General features: G+C 39.9%; 1 protein-coding gene across 1 annotated transcript in view; it reads right to left on the minus strand.

Moving 5' to 3' along the window:
* The window catches only part of LOC118822029 (sex comb on midleg-like protein 2), a 54770-nt gene that overhangs the window by 3572 nt on the left and 34883 nt on the right, over positions 1-16315 (minus strand). The window contains 7 exon segments of the mRNA XM_036590825.1: positions 1535-1701; positions 3844-4053; positions 5087-5212; positions 5714-5875; positions 6807-7010; positions 7979-8105; positions 9935-10236. Of these exon segments, the coding sequence (XP_036446718.1) occupies positions 1535-1701; positions 3844-4053; positions 5087-5212; positions 5714-5875; positions 6807-7010; positions 7979-8105; positions 9935-10236 (1298 nt within the window).

Here is a 16315-nt window from a genome sequence, read left to right on the forward strand (position 1 = left end):
AAAGTGGGATTGAGGTCTGGTGATTTTGCTGGTCGGTCAAACTGTTTAAGTGTTCCATCATGTCTGTTGAACCAGTCACATACTGACAAATGTCATCCTAGTAGGGGGAATGTCAATGTTCTGTTCTACTCAGAAAAGAGGAATACAGTTCATAAAACAGGGCTAAAATGAACAGGAACTGTCTCAAGAGACGGGTGGAATCCTTACCTGACATCATTATTGCTGTCATTTAGGCAAGGAGACGTGTAACCCAGGATTAAAGAAGAAATTATGCAGGACTAAATTCTTTGAGAGTATAATACAGCAGAAATATCTGCTACATTATCTAACAGTAATTCACTTGAAAAACTTAACAAAAACATTGGTACATAAATAAATAAATGCAATCAGTCAACTGTAGACAAGACCGGTACGACTAATTAATCGACTAGCCCACATAAAGGTGACAGTCTTACAGTGAAGCAACAGCAACAGCGGCTGTTATATCATGAGGCCCAGAGAGATGTGTATGTGTATGTGAGAGAGACTAAGCGCACATGCGTGTGTGTGTGTAAAGGACGCAGGCGTGATGTTGTCCAGAGACGGACACTGTTTTGGTGGAGATGGACGCGAGGCTGCCAGGTGAAGTCTAAACACAGATGACGCATGGTCTCTCTCAATAGGCTCGTCTTTCTTCTCTCTCTCTGCTTCTCTTAACAGCCACACTTTACATTCTGAATTCTTTTCATGCTACATTTATACAGTGTGAGTGAAAAGTTTGGACAAAAATGTATGGTTTTCATAATCTTAAAGACATCCTGATCTAAAGGCTTATTCTTAAACGCTTTAAACTTGTTTCTAAGACAAATATTAATAGTGAAGTTGATGCCTATGTATGGACCTATTTCACAAACAAAAGAGATCATAAGTAAAAATTTCTTTAAATGGCTCTAACAAGTAATTGTCAGCAGTCAACAAAGTCTGAGCAAATGAAGAGCCTCTTCAGTTCTGTTGGAATAGCATCTCAGGTGGCTCTTAATGAAGCTGTATGAGAAAATACTAAAGGGAGGATTGTTTTATGGAACACAAAGATGTAAAATATAATATTGCTGTGATTTATTCAACACTTTTGTGGAAAATAGTAGAAATAGTGAAAAGACTTCTAAGAGTGGATGTGTCCAAGCTGTCAAAAATAATTTACAAATAACTTTATCAGTGATGAACGTGAGGAACAGCTGTTCCGCACCAGGCTGCACAGACACGTTCAAACAGTTTGACTTTGAGGCACTGTAATCATTTTCGCACGTTTATTTTATGTAAACCATTTCTATTTATTGTCAGCCTTTTTGGGTTTTGGTTTTCAGCCAGTGTTTCCAAGAATTTTCATTTCAGTGCACTAATATTGATTAGTCTATGCAACGTTTTTAAAAAGTCACAATGATGAGGGTGATTAAAAGACCTAGATTAATTGATGAATGTTGAAATAAAGAAACTGAGTGATCGAGAGAGACGAGACGAGAAAGAGAGAGAGAAAGAGACAGATAGAGAGACTCACATGTTTTCTGAAGAGCTCTGCATGAGGGGCCAAGGCTGTGGGGTCTGCGTCTCGTACAAACTGCATCACTTCCTCTATAGACCATGAAGAAGGGCTTCTGCTGCTGGTGCTTCTGGGAGTTTCACACTCTGCTGCTGCTGCTGCATCAGGACCTGTAGTGGAGCTCGCTGCTGGAGAGATAGAGAGAGAGAGAGAGAGAGAGAGAGAGAGAGAGAGAAGAGAGAGAGAGAGAATATTCCAGTCTGAGTATAATTGGCACGTACCTGAAAATAGTTCAGAGAGAAATCTGTTTGATTTCTGCTCCATGTCTAATCCGTTCACAGCTTATCTTCAGAACTGAAGCAACACGCGGCTGAAACACACCACCTGCAGCCCGTCTTGGAACACACAGCTCACACACGCGCGCACACGCAGCCTGCGTCTCATAAGCCCAGTGGGGTTGCCTGGATGTCCTGGTTGAATTAGTTATATTCAGATAGGCTCCTCAAGGGGGAGACGGCGAAAGAGCAGCGTTTGATCTGCAGCAAAGCTAATAAGATTATTCTAATGCACTCACTCCTGCCTTGCCTCAACTCCTTTGTCTGTTGGTCTGCCTGTCTGTCTGTCGTGTGGATTACAGCAGGTTAGTGAATCTGAAGCTGTTGCATATTTATGTTCAGAAACATAAATGAATAAAACCAGTCAAGATATGCAGGGTGGGTTTCCCTTTTATGTTAATGCCTGCAGAATTCACTAAATATGTAAGGGAGCGGCAATATCTCTGAGGAGCCCCAGTGTTTCAGTAGAAATATATATATACATATACATACATACGTACGTACATACACACACACACACACACACACATACATACATATATATATATATATATATATATAGTTTGAAAGCGTCTGCTGCCTTTTACATTGTTTGTAAATTTAATGAAGCATGGACCAAAAGAAATGCCCTAAAATGACTTGGAAAAAATTCTGGTTCCAGAGTTACATTAAAAGTAAAGTAGGTTTTTTCCTTCTCCTGCAAAGTTCTCATTTTGGAGATACAAGGTTTTCTTCTGACAACAGCGATAATGACACATATATATGTTTGCACACCATATGACCACACTACACCAGAGCAGTCGAGCTGAATTTGCTTACTCTTCTTGCTGGGGTAGTAAGCGTGCCAAACGAGGACATATGGGTGGAGCTAGAATCAGTGCAGTCTCAAGTTGCAGGATTAAATCATATCTTTGTCATTATACAGGACTTACACAGGTGGAACCACTGCAATAAAATAATTGAGGTTTTAACTTAAAGCTAATTATCAAGCTGCCTCAAATTTTTCAGTTATTTGAACTTCAAGTAATAAGCTGACACAAATTCTTGTTCTGTTCTGTTACTTTCCGAAGTTCCATTAACTCAGTAACTAATTTTATAAATTAAGACCCATTTTTTTTCATTTGTTTTAAAACATTTTAGTGTCCGAAGCCTGAGTGCTCCCCTGAGCTGTGCTTGAACTCTGCTCACCCACTTGCAGAGCAAGTAACTTAACTATTCGACTAAAATGCCAAATACCTACAAAACATAAATGTGCACAGTTCAAAAACTGTGCTATCCTGAACTACTACCTGTAAAACTGCTTTAAACGTGATGACTATTCTCTCTCTCTCAGTGTTGTGTGTTTAATGGATGAAGCATGGCTATTAATGGCTATTGTCACAACAAACCTGCATCACCATAAGGAGCTCTTTAAGGAATTACATCAGAGAACCTCATCTACTCTCTCTGTTGAGTGATGAGAAACAGGGTATGGGTGGTTCTAGCGGTTCTCTGTGGAGTCATAACAGTAGTAACCATACTGCCGTACTGCAGTGCCCAGTGGAAAAATGCCTCATGATGTAGAGCAGGCATGTCAAACTGGGGACTTTCCAGATAGTTTTTATAGATAGTAAAACATAAAATACACCATGCTGCTTTTGTAATTAGATGTTATTTGCCCAAAAAATGAATGCACTCTTTAGAATATTATTACTATTATGGGTTATAATATTCCAAAATAGATGCAACTAAATAATCTGCGGTGAACAGAATGACACATCAAAAGTCATCAATGATTTTTTACAGCCCTGCAGTGGTTTATGGATGCTGGATGAAAAAATAAGTTACCACAGTTGAGTTCAAGTCTGCATGATATTATGCAATATCATCTGGATCCAATGTAAATTCATTGACGAGACTGGGTAGCATCAGAATCTGATGGGTTCCAGACACTATATGAACTTCAACTAGAAGATCAGTGATGTAAAAATGACATGAAAAAAAAAAACAAACCTTCTACTCTTCTGTGGGTGCGTGCAGTGGGGTTGGAGGCATGGCGACGCAGAGGAGGACCGTTGCCGTGGTAATACGGACTGCTAGGCTGGGACTGGTATTCTGATGTGCTTCTTAGGGTCTGTGGACGGGGCGTCATGGAGTTAGAGGCGGAGTCCATGAAGCGCTGCTCCTTCAATAAACCGTTCTCTTCTGGAGGCAGAGTCTCAGCTGCACACACATGATACAAATGCATCAAATGCATGAACTATTTTACTTTAATACACAATGGAGGCTTACAGGTGTGCTCAAATGACTTATTCCAGGTACATCATGGAGAGTCTCTAAGGTGCTCTTTGGTAAAAAGGCTGGATATTCAAATGAAGTGAACCTATTCTACTTCTACTTTGAAAGTGTAGACACAAACAGCTTTGCAACAATCACTCCCATGCTGACCACAACTATTCTATTCTTATTGATTTATTAATTTTCCAGAAAAAGCATTTCTGAATGTTCTGACTGAGATGCACTGTGAAGGGCTTGTGGCATGCAAACTAAAAGCTAATGATCTCAACGCATCATTATCCAATACAAACTCCAGCCAAGTCAAAACTCTGCATCACACTATTATCTGTTTTTCCCACGATATCAAGTCATTGTCTTAATTTACATTCATTAAAATAATCCTAGGAAAATCACAGTAAATCACCGTGAGCTCCAGTTGCAGCTGCTGTTGATATTTTATGTTCCGTGTCAGTAAAGATTCAGTGTGTGCAGTAAGCTTGCCAAAGTTTAACTATGTCAGCTTATTTAAGCCTATTTTCATTTACTGTTGGAAGTTTTGTATCTACTCTAATGTGAAATGGACCATATTTTATACTGTCTTGCATTTTCTTTATTCCTCGAGGACCACTTATCATATTTGTGTCCTTTTATGACCCAAAAACAGTGATTTATCATTTTTTCATGACCATCATCCAGCTCCTATTTACCCTTTAGAATTAAACAGGCTGTTTGTCCCTGTGCTTTAAAGTTCATACATGTAAATTATCTATTCTGATTGGCTGCCCTGGGTTTACTGGGTTTTTCATGCAAAAAAGAACAAACTCCTTATAACCTCAATGTCAATGGGTGGAACTAAACTACTGTAGGCTATTTTTAAAAAGTGAGGAAAATGTAGTTTTTCATGATATGGATCTAAACATTCCAATGTTGAAAATCTGTCACTACAGTTCTAGACATAAGCACCCACACAGCATCCTACCTTCTGAGGGGTGTGTATCTGTACGCAGTAATTTGGGTGAGAGGGGAGCGGAGTATGGCGGAGAGTCTCTGGAGATTCTCTTCACTCCTCTGTTCAGTGCTGGAGCCTCCGACAACTCCTCTTTCACTGCACACACACAAAGACAGACACTGTTTAATCTTCCAGTGCACAACATCTGTTTATGTAGATCAGGGGGTGACCATGTGTGCATGTGTATTTGTCTTGCTGTACTTGAAGGCCAAATGCACTCATACATGAATTCTTCAGGCACGGTAACACATGAGCAGTGAAAGTAGTGATATGTTCAGAAGCCAGTTCCCTGTGGCATCGGGAGAACATTTTAGTGATTTTACCATGAAAATTCTGGTGCATTCTGGGACTAAAATACAGGTGTAATTACTGTGGAATTATTTAGTTCAACTATGCAAATACAAGTCATGTCCAAAAATTGTACTGTTTTCTAGGTATTTTAACTTTTTGACCAAAAGGTCAATGTGAACGAAATCTGGCAGATCTATTATAAACGTAGGTCACTTCGCCCATCTTTGGCAGTGAACCTCACGAGTATACGATGTATGCGCATGCATGTGTAGAGTGTACTGTCGTGCGTCTATGTGCTGCACACACCTGACTTGCTGCGCTCGTAGCTGCTGCAGGGGCTGAAGGGCTGGCTACTGAACAGGTTGTCACACTGCAGGTGCCGACACACCATCTCCAGGAAACGCAGGACGAACGCAGCGCTGGACGCAGACGGCAGCTTCACCATCCGTGTTCCACCATCCGTACGCACTGCCGGGGGGAGGAGACCAAGAAGCAAGAAATCAATTTAACCCAAAGGAGCAAATTTTTGCTGTCTTAATGAAACCTTGTATATTCAAAAAGGTAACTTTACAGGAGAAGTCACTTGTTCTAAAAAAAGAGATCGGGACAGGGTTGAGGACCAGGGGCCGTTTTACAAAAACATCTTAACTCTGGAATCTGTTCTGTTAAGTCACCATGACTGAATTTTGCACAGTAGTTATTACAGAATAACAGTTATGAAGTTCAGAGTCTTATCCAAACTCCATATATCAGAGTAATGGTGAGATGGCTGAAGACATTTCTCTGCACAGCATTAGTGTATATTTTCAGAAATAGGTTTCTGTAGCAAGCTGTTACGTAACAGATTTTACAGACTACACTTTCAAAAACTGCTGAGGAAATATCCCCCATGTGTACAGCATAAATTACGTTAAACGTTAAAGGCTGGGCTGACACTACATGACTTCCAATTTTTAACCCTGATGTGCCCCTTCAGACAAATTTTAACAATCTGAATCGATTTTCTAGGTCGGGAGTTCAGTCAGAAGTGGTCAGCAGCACAGATTATCTGGGAGTGCAAAAGAGGAAATCTTTAGCCTTACAATTTAAGTTCAAAGAGATCGAAGGCCTTCCGTATTTTCAAACTAGAAGAGAAAATGAGGCGAAGAAACATGTATGCACGCTGCATGAGCAGCTGATGGTGGAGATGGAGAAGCCATTTGCTGAACAACATAGCCAAAGAAGAGCCTTAACAATATTTACAATGAAAGGACCCAGGTGTCAAGGCTGTCTTTTTACACTTTCAAGTCAGCTGCCAGTTTGTAGAAAAACGCTTCTCCAGCATTAGGGTTCCTAATGACTTGGTAGTTAGCATGAAAAAATGCTATAAAGGTCATCTCACACAATCTGTGCTCATTACCTCGGACGACCTCTCCGCCTTCGGGCTGGTTCTGCAGGCAGCCCAGCAGCACTTTGGGCTGATAGGCGCAGTCCAGACATGCCTGCACTGTCTGCTGCAGCACCAGGTTCACCGCCTCTGGCCCGAAATGATCCGGCAGTCGCTGCACCTGCTTACGGTCCAGGTGGGGCCCACAGTTCCCGTGTTTATTCACATACACACACACTGAGGGAGAGGGTGGGGGGAAAGAGTGAGAAAGACTGAAAATGAGTAAGAGAGGTAAAGGTTGGAGAAGATAAATGCATGAAATGGCGCCAACATGTTAGCACTAAACAATTTTACGTTTCAAACGCTTAATAAGAAGCTGTAAAAAATGAGGAAATGTCAGATGTGTCCAGAAAGCTGTAGATCAGGGGTTCTCAAATAGGTGGGCCTTCAGGCTTTTCCACCTTGAGGCCCACCTATTTATCACTAGAAAGCATGAAGACCGACAGAAAACTACACTTTTTGCTTAAAAATGTAATTTTTCAGAAATTTTCGACATAGTTGCAGTTTGGATACAATATGTGACACAGGTCAGTAAACATAAGATCAACAGATTAAGCTAACATAATGTTTTATAACAGAAATCAAGCAGAATTGTGGCAATTTAAGTGTAATGTCAACACAATAGTTTACACCAATCACTCGCAAGTGGACAACTGAACTGTCAGTCTTTTGTTTCTAGAGTCAAAGGGCAAAAAATTAATGAAGCTCCTTTGTGTACTATAATTACAGGGCTTGTATTAACATTGTTTACTGTGTGAAAGCACTGTATAATTCTTTTTTATGGTTAAGTCAATTATTTATTATTATTATTTTATTATTATTATTATTATTTATTTACAGATTTTTATTTTTAAAAATTACATCACCAGCCCATTACAGGCCCTCACTCTGTATCGTTTCAAGGACCACCAAGGGGTGGGTCCATGGCCCAGTGGTTGAGAAACCCGGCTGTACGATTCTACAGTGATAAATGTTATACAGCACCAGTAATGAAGTGATAATAAAGTGAATATTTAGAATGACTCATATTTCAAAAATCTTGAGGCCGTTAAGTTAAAACTAAAATTAGGCGAGGGGGGGTAGTGGTCTATAGGGTGCTGCTCTGTGGTCAGTGGGTCAGTGCTGTGAAAGTGTGCAGGTTTTACCAGTGGACACCACGGAGGAGGGGGAGCTCAGCGGGGACATGCCGTCTCTGAGCTGCTGGGTCAGGGGCAGTCTGGAGTCTGACCCTGCTGATGCTGACAGGGGGCTCTGCAGGATCTTGGGCTTCCGCTAAGGCAAAAACAAACACACGCAATTACAAACACACTCAGCCTGAGAATTTGCAAACTGCAGTCTGACAAACCACATAAGAAGACATGGCTATATACTGCATAACACTGCAATGTGCAATATAACAACACACATGGGTGAACGTTTGATTCTCCCACATTACCTGGTTAGAGATAGGATGTGGTTAGCGATTCTAAAGTTCACCGTCATTCTGTCTGAATGCTTGTGGTTTATCAGAACATTCACAGCACACACAGCAAAAGGAGCCAATTTGTTGATGAAAATTTCTCTGACTTGCCAGAAAGCTTTGCTGAGCAGCACTCGTACAACAATGTTACAACTACAGATAAGTCTGGTCCTACAGGTGTACTTCTAAATCTATCGTGTATCTCTGTTTTGTTTTGGTGTGCTTTATGTGATATAATGTTAGATTGCATGTATGTAAGCTGTCTGAATTGTTTCAGGCCAATAACATCAGGCCTTAAGGATGACAGCTAAGAAAAGGCAGTTAACTAACACTTGCACATCTACCTTTATGTTTATTCATGTGTATTATCCCTGACTTTTAATTCTTTCATCAGGATTCAATGAAATGTACTGATATTTTATAGCACTGTGCAATAGTCAAAGATCGCCCTCCACCAACCATTAAGTACAAAGCAAAAAACGATGAAATAATAAAAGATTATATAGACACCCCAACAACTAGATAACATTTAATAACTAACATTTCTGTTTAGTATTTAGTACTTTATTATTTTCGGGAGACCTGCGTTCAGGTTTTTTCAAACAAATCCACAAGGATAATTTTCCACACCTCTAAAATTCAGTCTTAGAAGTTAGTTGAATTTTCTGTTTCTCACAACCCAAGTAATCCCAAACACATTCAATAATGTTGAGGTCTGGACTGGTCAGTCCATTGTTCTGAGAACACCTGCAGCTTCTTTGTTTGATATGCAAATTTTCTTCTTTTTTGTCTATTTCCTTTTCTCAGGAAGGGCTTCTTGACCGCTAAACATCCTTTCATACTCATAGTACTGAGTTGTCTTTTCACAGTGGAAGGATGGACAGAAACTCCTGTGGACCTTTCCAGATCTGAAGCAACAGGGAAACTTGATTTTCTCCTTGATTTTCTCTCTCAATGGCAAATGATTATAGTAACTTAAGTAGTTTCATTTTCCTTTGACTTTCCCCCTTCCTTGTGTAACAGGACTAATCTCCTCAGAAATATCTCCTGAAAAACTTAATTAACGTACTTATTGGTTGTTTTGACTAGAAATTACATAAATGAATGGTGCACATTGCACTTTTGCACATTTATGTGCTGTCTTGATTCTACCGAGCTCTAACTACATATATATACACTGCACAATATAAACACCAGACCACACAGTTGCATGTGCTGATAAAATGCCTTCTACGCCGTAGTCTGGGGTTCAATCCACGCTTGGGCAAGCACCCTACACTATACCAATAAGAGTCCTTGGGCCAGACTCCTAACACTACCTTCGCCTATAAGTGTAAAAAAAAGAATGATCAAATTGCAAATCGCTCTGGATAAGAGCGTCTACCAAATGCAGTAAATGTAAATAAAACAACTCAAATGAGCTATAAACAATACAAAAACCTGAACTTCCCCAAAATATGCCACAAAAGCACAACTGAAATATGTACAAAAACCACTGAGCCTTAACCATAACTGAGTTACTATTACAATTTTTTGTGTTGTAGTTTCCATGTAGGATGGTAAATTATCTCATTTCATGAAAACTAAACCCCACACGCATCTATTCCCACACATACTCTTTACAGTCCACCTCATCCCTCACCTTGCTCCCTGGTTTGGGTCCTCTCTTCTTGTGTGGCCGCGGGGTGAGCGGTGATGTGGGCTCGGCCGTATCCAGCTGAGGTCCGGCTGCGTTCTGGGCGGCGGCAGCAGATGCCGCGAGAGCCTTCAAGAGGGCGATGGTCTCGCTCTTGGGTCGCCGGCCCCTCACCCCCTTCCTTACGGGCAGCGGGGGCAGGGGCGTGGGCAAGCGGTATGAAGACTGCATGGAGCGGCGGGTGGGCTTGGACGGTGAGGAAGAGGAGAAGGAGGAGGAAGGGGCAGGCAGCGGCTTCGGGAGAGTGACTGAGGAGAAAAATAGACAGTAGACTGATCAGAATGTGAACAAGTAAAGTACTATAAGGGTGAGATGTTTTCTGGACATACGTCTGCGAAGTTATGCTACCGCAGGACATCTGTAATGACTAATTCATGCAGGATAAGAGATTTCTGTGTATATAACAGAGATGGCAGCGTATTCATGCAGTCATCACACCAAAAAAATATAATAAATAATAGACTCCACTACTCACACGAGTATGACTGGGTGTTCGAAATGTTTGATAACCCTACCCTGATTTCAACAGCAATTCCTACACAATACTTTTCCCGATACATTCTAGCAAATTTCAATCTGAAAGTGGGTGTGGCTTAAACAAGAAATGAGTGTGAGTTGCTGGAAGTGGGTGTATTTGCTGACTGTAACCGCAGACTAATCAAGAAGCCCTGACATTAATAGAATGCTTGCAGAACATAATTTAGATTTTGAAACCAGCATCCTTGTTGGCTAATGGATAGTAAGGGTGTGTACATACTTAGCAGGTTTGGTTTCATTCAAACGAAACCTGGTGCGTTTGCTCTGTTAGTGCTGCCATTAAAACGCTGGCAGTTTGCTTCAAATATGAACACAAAACAGACCAAAGGCATCTAGACATAAGGAGCTGTTGTTTTTTCTCTACATACAAAAAACAAAGACAAGCAAATATAGTTTCTTTTGTCCATCCTAAAGACATTCAATTTGTTGACTGGCAATCACACGGCATGAAATCTATTAGCAATTCTCAATAGAATCAATCAAAGTGCTGAATTATGATATTGAATTTCAATACCCGGCTCTAATCACAAGCAGGCGTGTCAACATTTCATATGATTTGAAGCGTAAATCTTTGCAACAATTACATTAACATTTGAAATAGGTCATGAATTTTATTTTAGCCAAAGATTAATTTATTAAATATTATTGCCACCAATTATTCTAAGACTGATTCAGTTCAGATGTTCTCCACCTTTAGACTGATTTATCATTATATTCCCTGTCAATATTTACCAGCATGTTAAATAGCATGAAACTAATAAGATCTGCTGTAAATTTGATAGCAGGGAAAGCCGATGTAATCTTTAGACAGCGGCACTGATATGACCGATTGAGACGGGACAAAAGTCAGTGACCACTTTTCATTTGTTAAATTTCCAGCCAAAATGACCAATAAACACAAGTTATTTATTCTTCAGGAGGTAATTCAGAGGAGATTAGATTTAAAATAATCCACTTACATAAGGAAGGAAAAAAAAAGTCAAAATAAGTGAAGGTAGAGAAACTGGGACTCCTAACAACCCAGTAAGACCTAGAAGACGACCAAAACTGTCCCCATCAGATTAACAGCACTTAAGGCTTTAATCTTTGAGAGAGTTGAGAAAATCAAGCTCCACTCTTGTCTCAGATCTGAACACTATGGGTCTGAAAGGATGTGTAGCTGTCAAATAGCCATTACTGAAAAAGGGAAAAGACCAAAAAAAAAAATAAAAAAATCAAAGAAGCTGGTGTTCTCAGAACTACATGCCCAAACCCCAACATTGTTGAATGTGCTTGGGATTACTTGAATCATACGAAAAAGAAAATGCAACCAACTTCCAAGACTGAACTTTGCAGGTGTGGAGATGTGGCCCTGCAGATTTCTTTGAAAAACTGAAAGCAAGAAAAGAACGGAAGCTGCAGTAAAGGTGAAGAGAGGACACAATAATTACTGAAATAAAATTTTATGTTATGTTTAGCTGCTGAGGCTTCTGTGTAACATGTATTCTGCTTTTTTACTGACACAGAAAAAAATAATCTTGTATATAATGGCTGTTTCAACTGGAAATGGAACAAACGTTAAAGACGGTCGCTGACTTTTACACAGTACTATACTGTAATAACGGCTACATTCTAGCACCTCCCTGAAACTAAAGCCGTCCAAACAGCACAGAAGTCACCATCAAGCTTACGTGCAGAAAGGTTTGAGTGAGATTCAAACTGAGTAATGATGACAGTCACATGGTGAGTGAAATGCTCTGGGGTGAAGGACAGCTTTGAGGCTTTTCTGAGACCACATAACTCCTTTTTCCTGTACTGACCACTTCTTTCAGAAGTGAATAACTCAAAACATACACATGCATTCAACACAAATCACACACTCACAAAGGTTACCACATGCTAAACACAATGCAAGTGGCAAATGCACATAAAAGAACAGTCAAAAGTCAAAAGTGTAAAGCAGGCTGCTGCACTCTGTGTGTGCGTATGTGTGTGAGCGAGTGTGACTATATGAAAGAAAGAAAGCGATTCACAGGCAGAGGGAGTGTGTGTGTGTTTACCCTAAATAACTCTCGTATGACAAAATTGGAGGGCAGTGTGAGTGAGGGAGATTAAAAGGAGAGGAAAAAGCCCTGGAACGTTCTGCTAAAGTCCCCTCAGCGCTGTTACAGCAGCATATGGGAATGATCACTGGGGCGCTGCTTCATTTCCCCATGACCCATTACCCTCCAGAGACAGTGTGTGTGCGGTGTGGTGCATCTGTGGCCGGGCCAAGACGGCTGTGTGAGTGTAAAGAAACAAACTCATTGAAAATGGTGAACGCCAGCATAGAGGAAAGGATAATGAAGAGTGAGGAGGAGCGAAAAAGTGAACAAAACAAGAAATGCGCATGCATGCGCACATCCTAATCAATAACATAACGTGAATGATCCATGTGCATCCTGAACAACAACAGCAAATGACAGAACAAATGACCGAGCAGCGCAAGCCTTCATTACAAACTTTATTACCAGCTCTGAGGCCAAACACAGTGGGAGGCCAAAACGCAATGTTTGTGGTGGGCCAAGGGGACAAATCAACAAATAAAGAAGGTAGGTAGGTTTCAAATAGAGTTTTTAGAAAAGTATTTTGTGACACTGCACCAGATTATGTTTCTAAAATACTGCAAAAATACAATTTCAACAGGAAATAAGAATTTAACAGGATACAGACTTCTGTGCATCATTCTGCAGGCAGCATCTTGCCCGTATCAGCAACTCCAGGTCTAAGCTATTTTTCTCTATAGCAAAAACTTTTAAACATCACAGCTGTCCTGAGAAAATTAAAATGCTCTAAACCAGTTTGTCATGTTTACACTTCTCCCCCTTCTAATGTAACTGGATCCTCTGAGTTACTAGGTTGTTTAGCAGTTAAAATATGAATAATGCTACACAGATGTGATATGCAAGCTAAGTTAGACATTTACACATAAATGACGCACATTAAAAAAAGTCTACTATTAAACTTCAACACTATAACATCCCAACTCCAGCTTCTCAAACTGCAGGCTAAACCTGCCAAAGCTATGTGAATACTACATATTTGTGGTTGCCAATGTTATGATGTCGGTTCTATGCACAGCAGTGTTAGCTTGCGTGTAACAATAGTCGGATTTAGGCTACTTAACAAACCCATAATCATAAATAATAATTATAATTATTATAATAATAATGCGAGAACAATAAAAATGTATCAGGGTATGACAGCAGCGATTTTCAAAAACAGCATTCATTTTTCCCTTAGAGAAAACCAGCTTGGATCCAGAGGTTCTTATATAGGCATGACACCGACTACAGAATGACGGCTTGATTTTAGAAGTCTATATAAAAAGTGTTTATTCTCTAAATGGGTGAGGGGTACGTTTTTGAGGCTTTGAGGTTCGAGGTTAGGGGTAACTTTGCATGAGGGCCACACTTCAGGCAGTCCTGCATTGATGCTTCAGCACTGAATGCTAGCAAAAACTGCAAGCCAGCTGCTGCAACCATGCAGTGACACTAGATGATGATGGTATTACGCACAGTGAGAAGAAATAATTGAAACACATGAATTCCACAAAGATACCGATTATGAATTTTTATGGCCGATTCTGATTTTGGTTACACTTTACTGTAGAGCAGTGTTCGTAAGGCTATGTGACACAAACATAAGAGCTTGTCGTGACAACAGACTTAGCCGTACATAAATGTTTATAAATGCTTATTCCAACAGCCATTATTTGCTATAAAGGTTACACTTGACAATTCTGATGAAGTAGCCTTTATGTCAGACGACATCTACTGATATCTACTACTACATTTATAAACGTTTATGTAGGGTTATGTCAGTTGTCAAGACAAACTTATGTAGGTATCGTGTCAGCTTATGAACTGCACCCCACAGTACAGTGTTAGCCCGATTTCTTTGCGGCCGAATTAGCCGATGGCTGATTTTTTGTGGCTATTTTAATGAGCCAACACTGGAGCTCACATTGTGTGGGCTAAGTGAATAAAACACCAAAGCTGCAACATAAACAATATAATTTGCTCTTTATTGGGCCAAACTGGCATTTTAAATTCTAAAACAAGAAATCAGTTACCTTTTTTACATAATACAAGTCAAGTAAAGTGCTACATCAAAAGTAAGAGGTAACTGGCAATTTAGCAAAATGAGTCACACATAATTATGCAACAACATTTTAGTACAACTGTGGCCGCAGCATCCAAATACAGCATGAGTGCACTTGCCTGACTCGCCTATTTACGTCATAAAACTGCAGCACAGAACGGCCAAAATCAAGATAATAAATGGGCCGACTGCCAATTGCTTATTCGGAGGAAAAATCACCCAATACCAATCTTTGCTGATACCAACTGTATACTGCTCAAATTCTGATCTGACCTCATTTATTAGGGTTGCAAAACCACAAATTTTAATGCCACAGTAAGTGAATCTGAGTGAGTGAATCAATATCAACAAAACTCCAGTGCTGAAAACACACACCTGACTAACACTGGCTCACACGATTACAAAACACACACAAGAAAAAAAAACAATAACCATTCAAGAATTCCTTCAGCTACACTTAAACTGAATACGTGTTCAGTTCATTCACGTCCACTTGTGTCTCACTGTATTTTCCAAAATCCACCAACCTGTATGAAGATTTAGCTCTATCACACTTGGCATAACTACATCATGTCATATCACAGAAAAGCTTGTTTCCTGTAAAACCTGGTCAAAATATCCAACGTCAATTTCCTTTGCAATAATGACAACATTCCTTCAAACCGTGCACGTTCTCTGAGATCTCACTGGCTACTGCAGCTCTGAGGCTGCTTCATAAAACCGTGTTTCTCAAAGTCAGATTTTCTCTACACCAAATATCTGTTTTCAGAATATCTGTGTTCAAGAAATGTTCAATACTAAGCTCAGTTCTGAAGGACATTACAGAAATATACTGCTAATAGCTGGTTTTAGGCTAGATATTGCACTTCAAAATGACAACTTTATAATAACAAATCATAGTGTTTTGCTGTTTAAACAATAAAACTGTAATATTCCAACAATCTGTTGTGTAAAATCCTTTTTAATTTTTTTTTTTAGATTTTAATTTTAACATCACCCGTTTGCTTTTTAAAAAATACATAAATTAATGCATATTGAATTAGACAATGTCTCATTTGCATATATACGTGTCATTATTTTTGGAAAAATATCAGTAACCAGCTGAGAAAGTTGTGATATCTATTGTTTCTTAACTACCTTATTCACCTGTATTACTCAATAATTGGTAAATAAACGTACATTATAAGAGCGGCTCACTGAATATGTAAATGACCTGTCGCCTCCATATTAATCCACACATTTATACGAGTCCTGAGTTCTCCGTTATAAAATACAGAACTATTTTTTTAATGAATTTTTCCGAAAGAAGCGGAGACCCTCCGTTTACACTCGCGCGTGCATGAGCAGAAAGACCAACGCGGTAAAAAAAGCGACTTTCAAACAGAAAATAAAACAGCTGGGGAGGATGATGTACACACACCCACACACACACATACACACACACACACACATACACACACACACACACACACACACATATACACACACACACACACATATATATCTATATACACACACACACACACACACACACACACACACACACACACACACACATATATACATATATACACACACACTCCCCGACCTTACTGTGCTCGTGCCGGAGTCTCCGTCCTCCGTCCAGAGCCACGCGCGCGGAAGGACACGACGGAGCCAAAGCAGAGA

Source organism: Colossoma macropomum, unplaced genomic scaffold (assembly GCF_904425465.1).
Source record: "Colossoma macropomum unplaced genomic scaffold, Colossoma_macropomum, whole genome shotgun sequence".
Classification (NCBI taxonomy): Eukaryota; Metazoa; Chordata; class Actinopteri; order Characiformes; family Serrasalmidae; genus Colossoma; species Colossoma macropomum.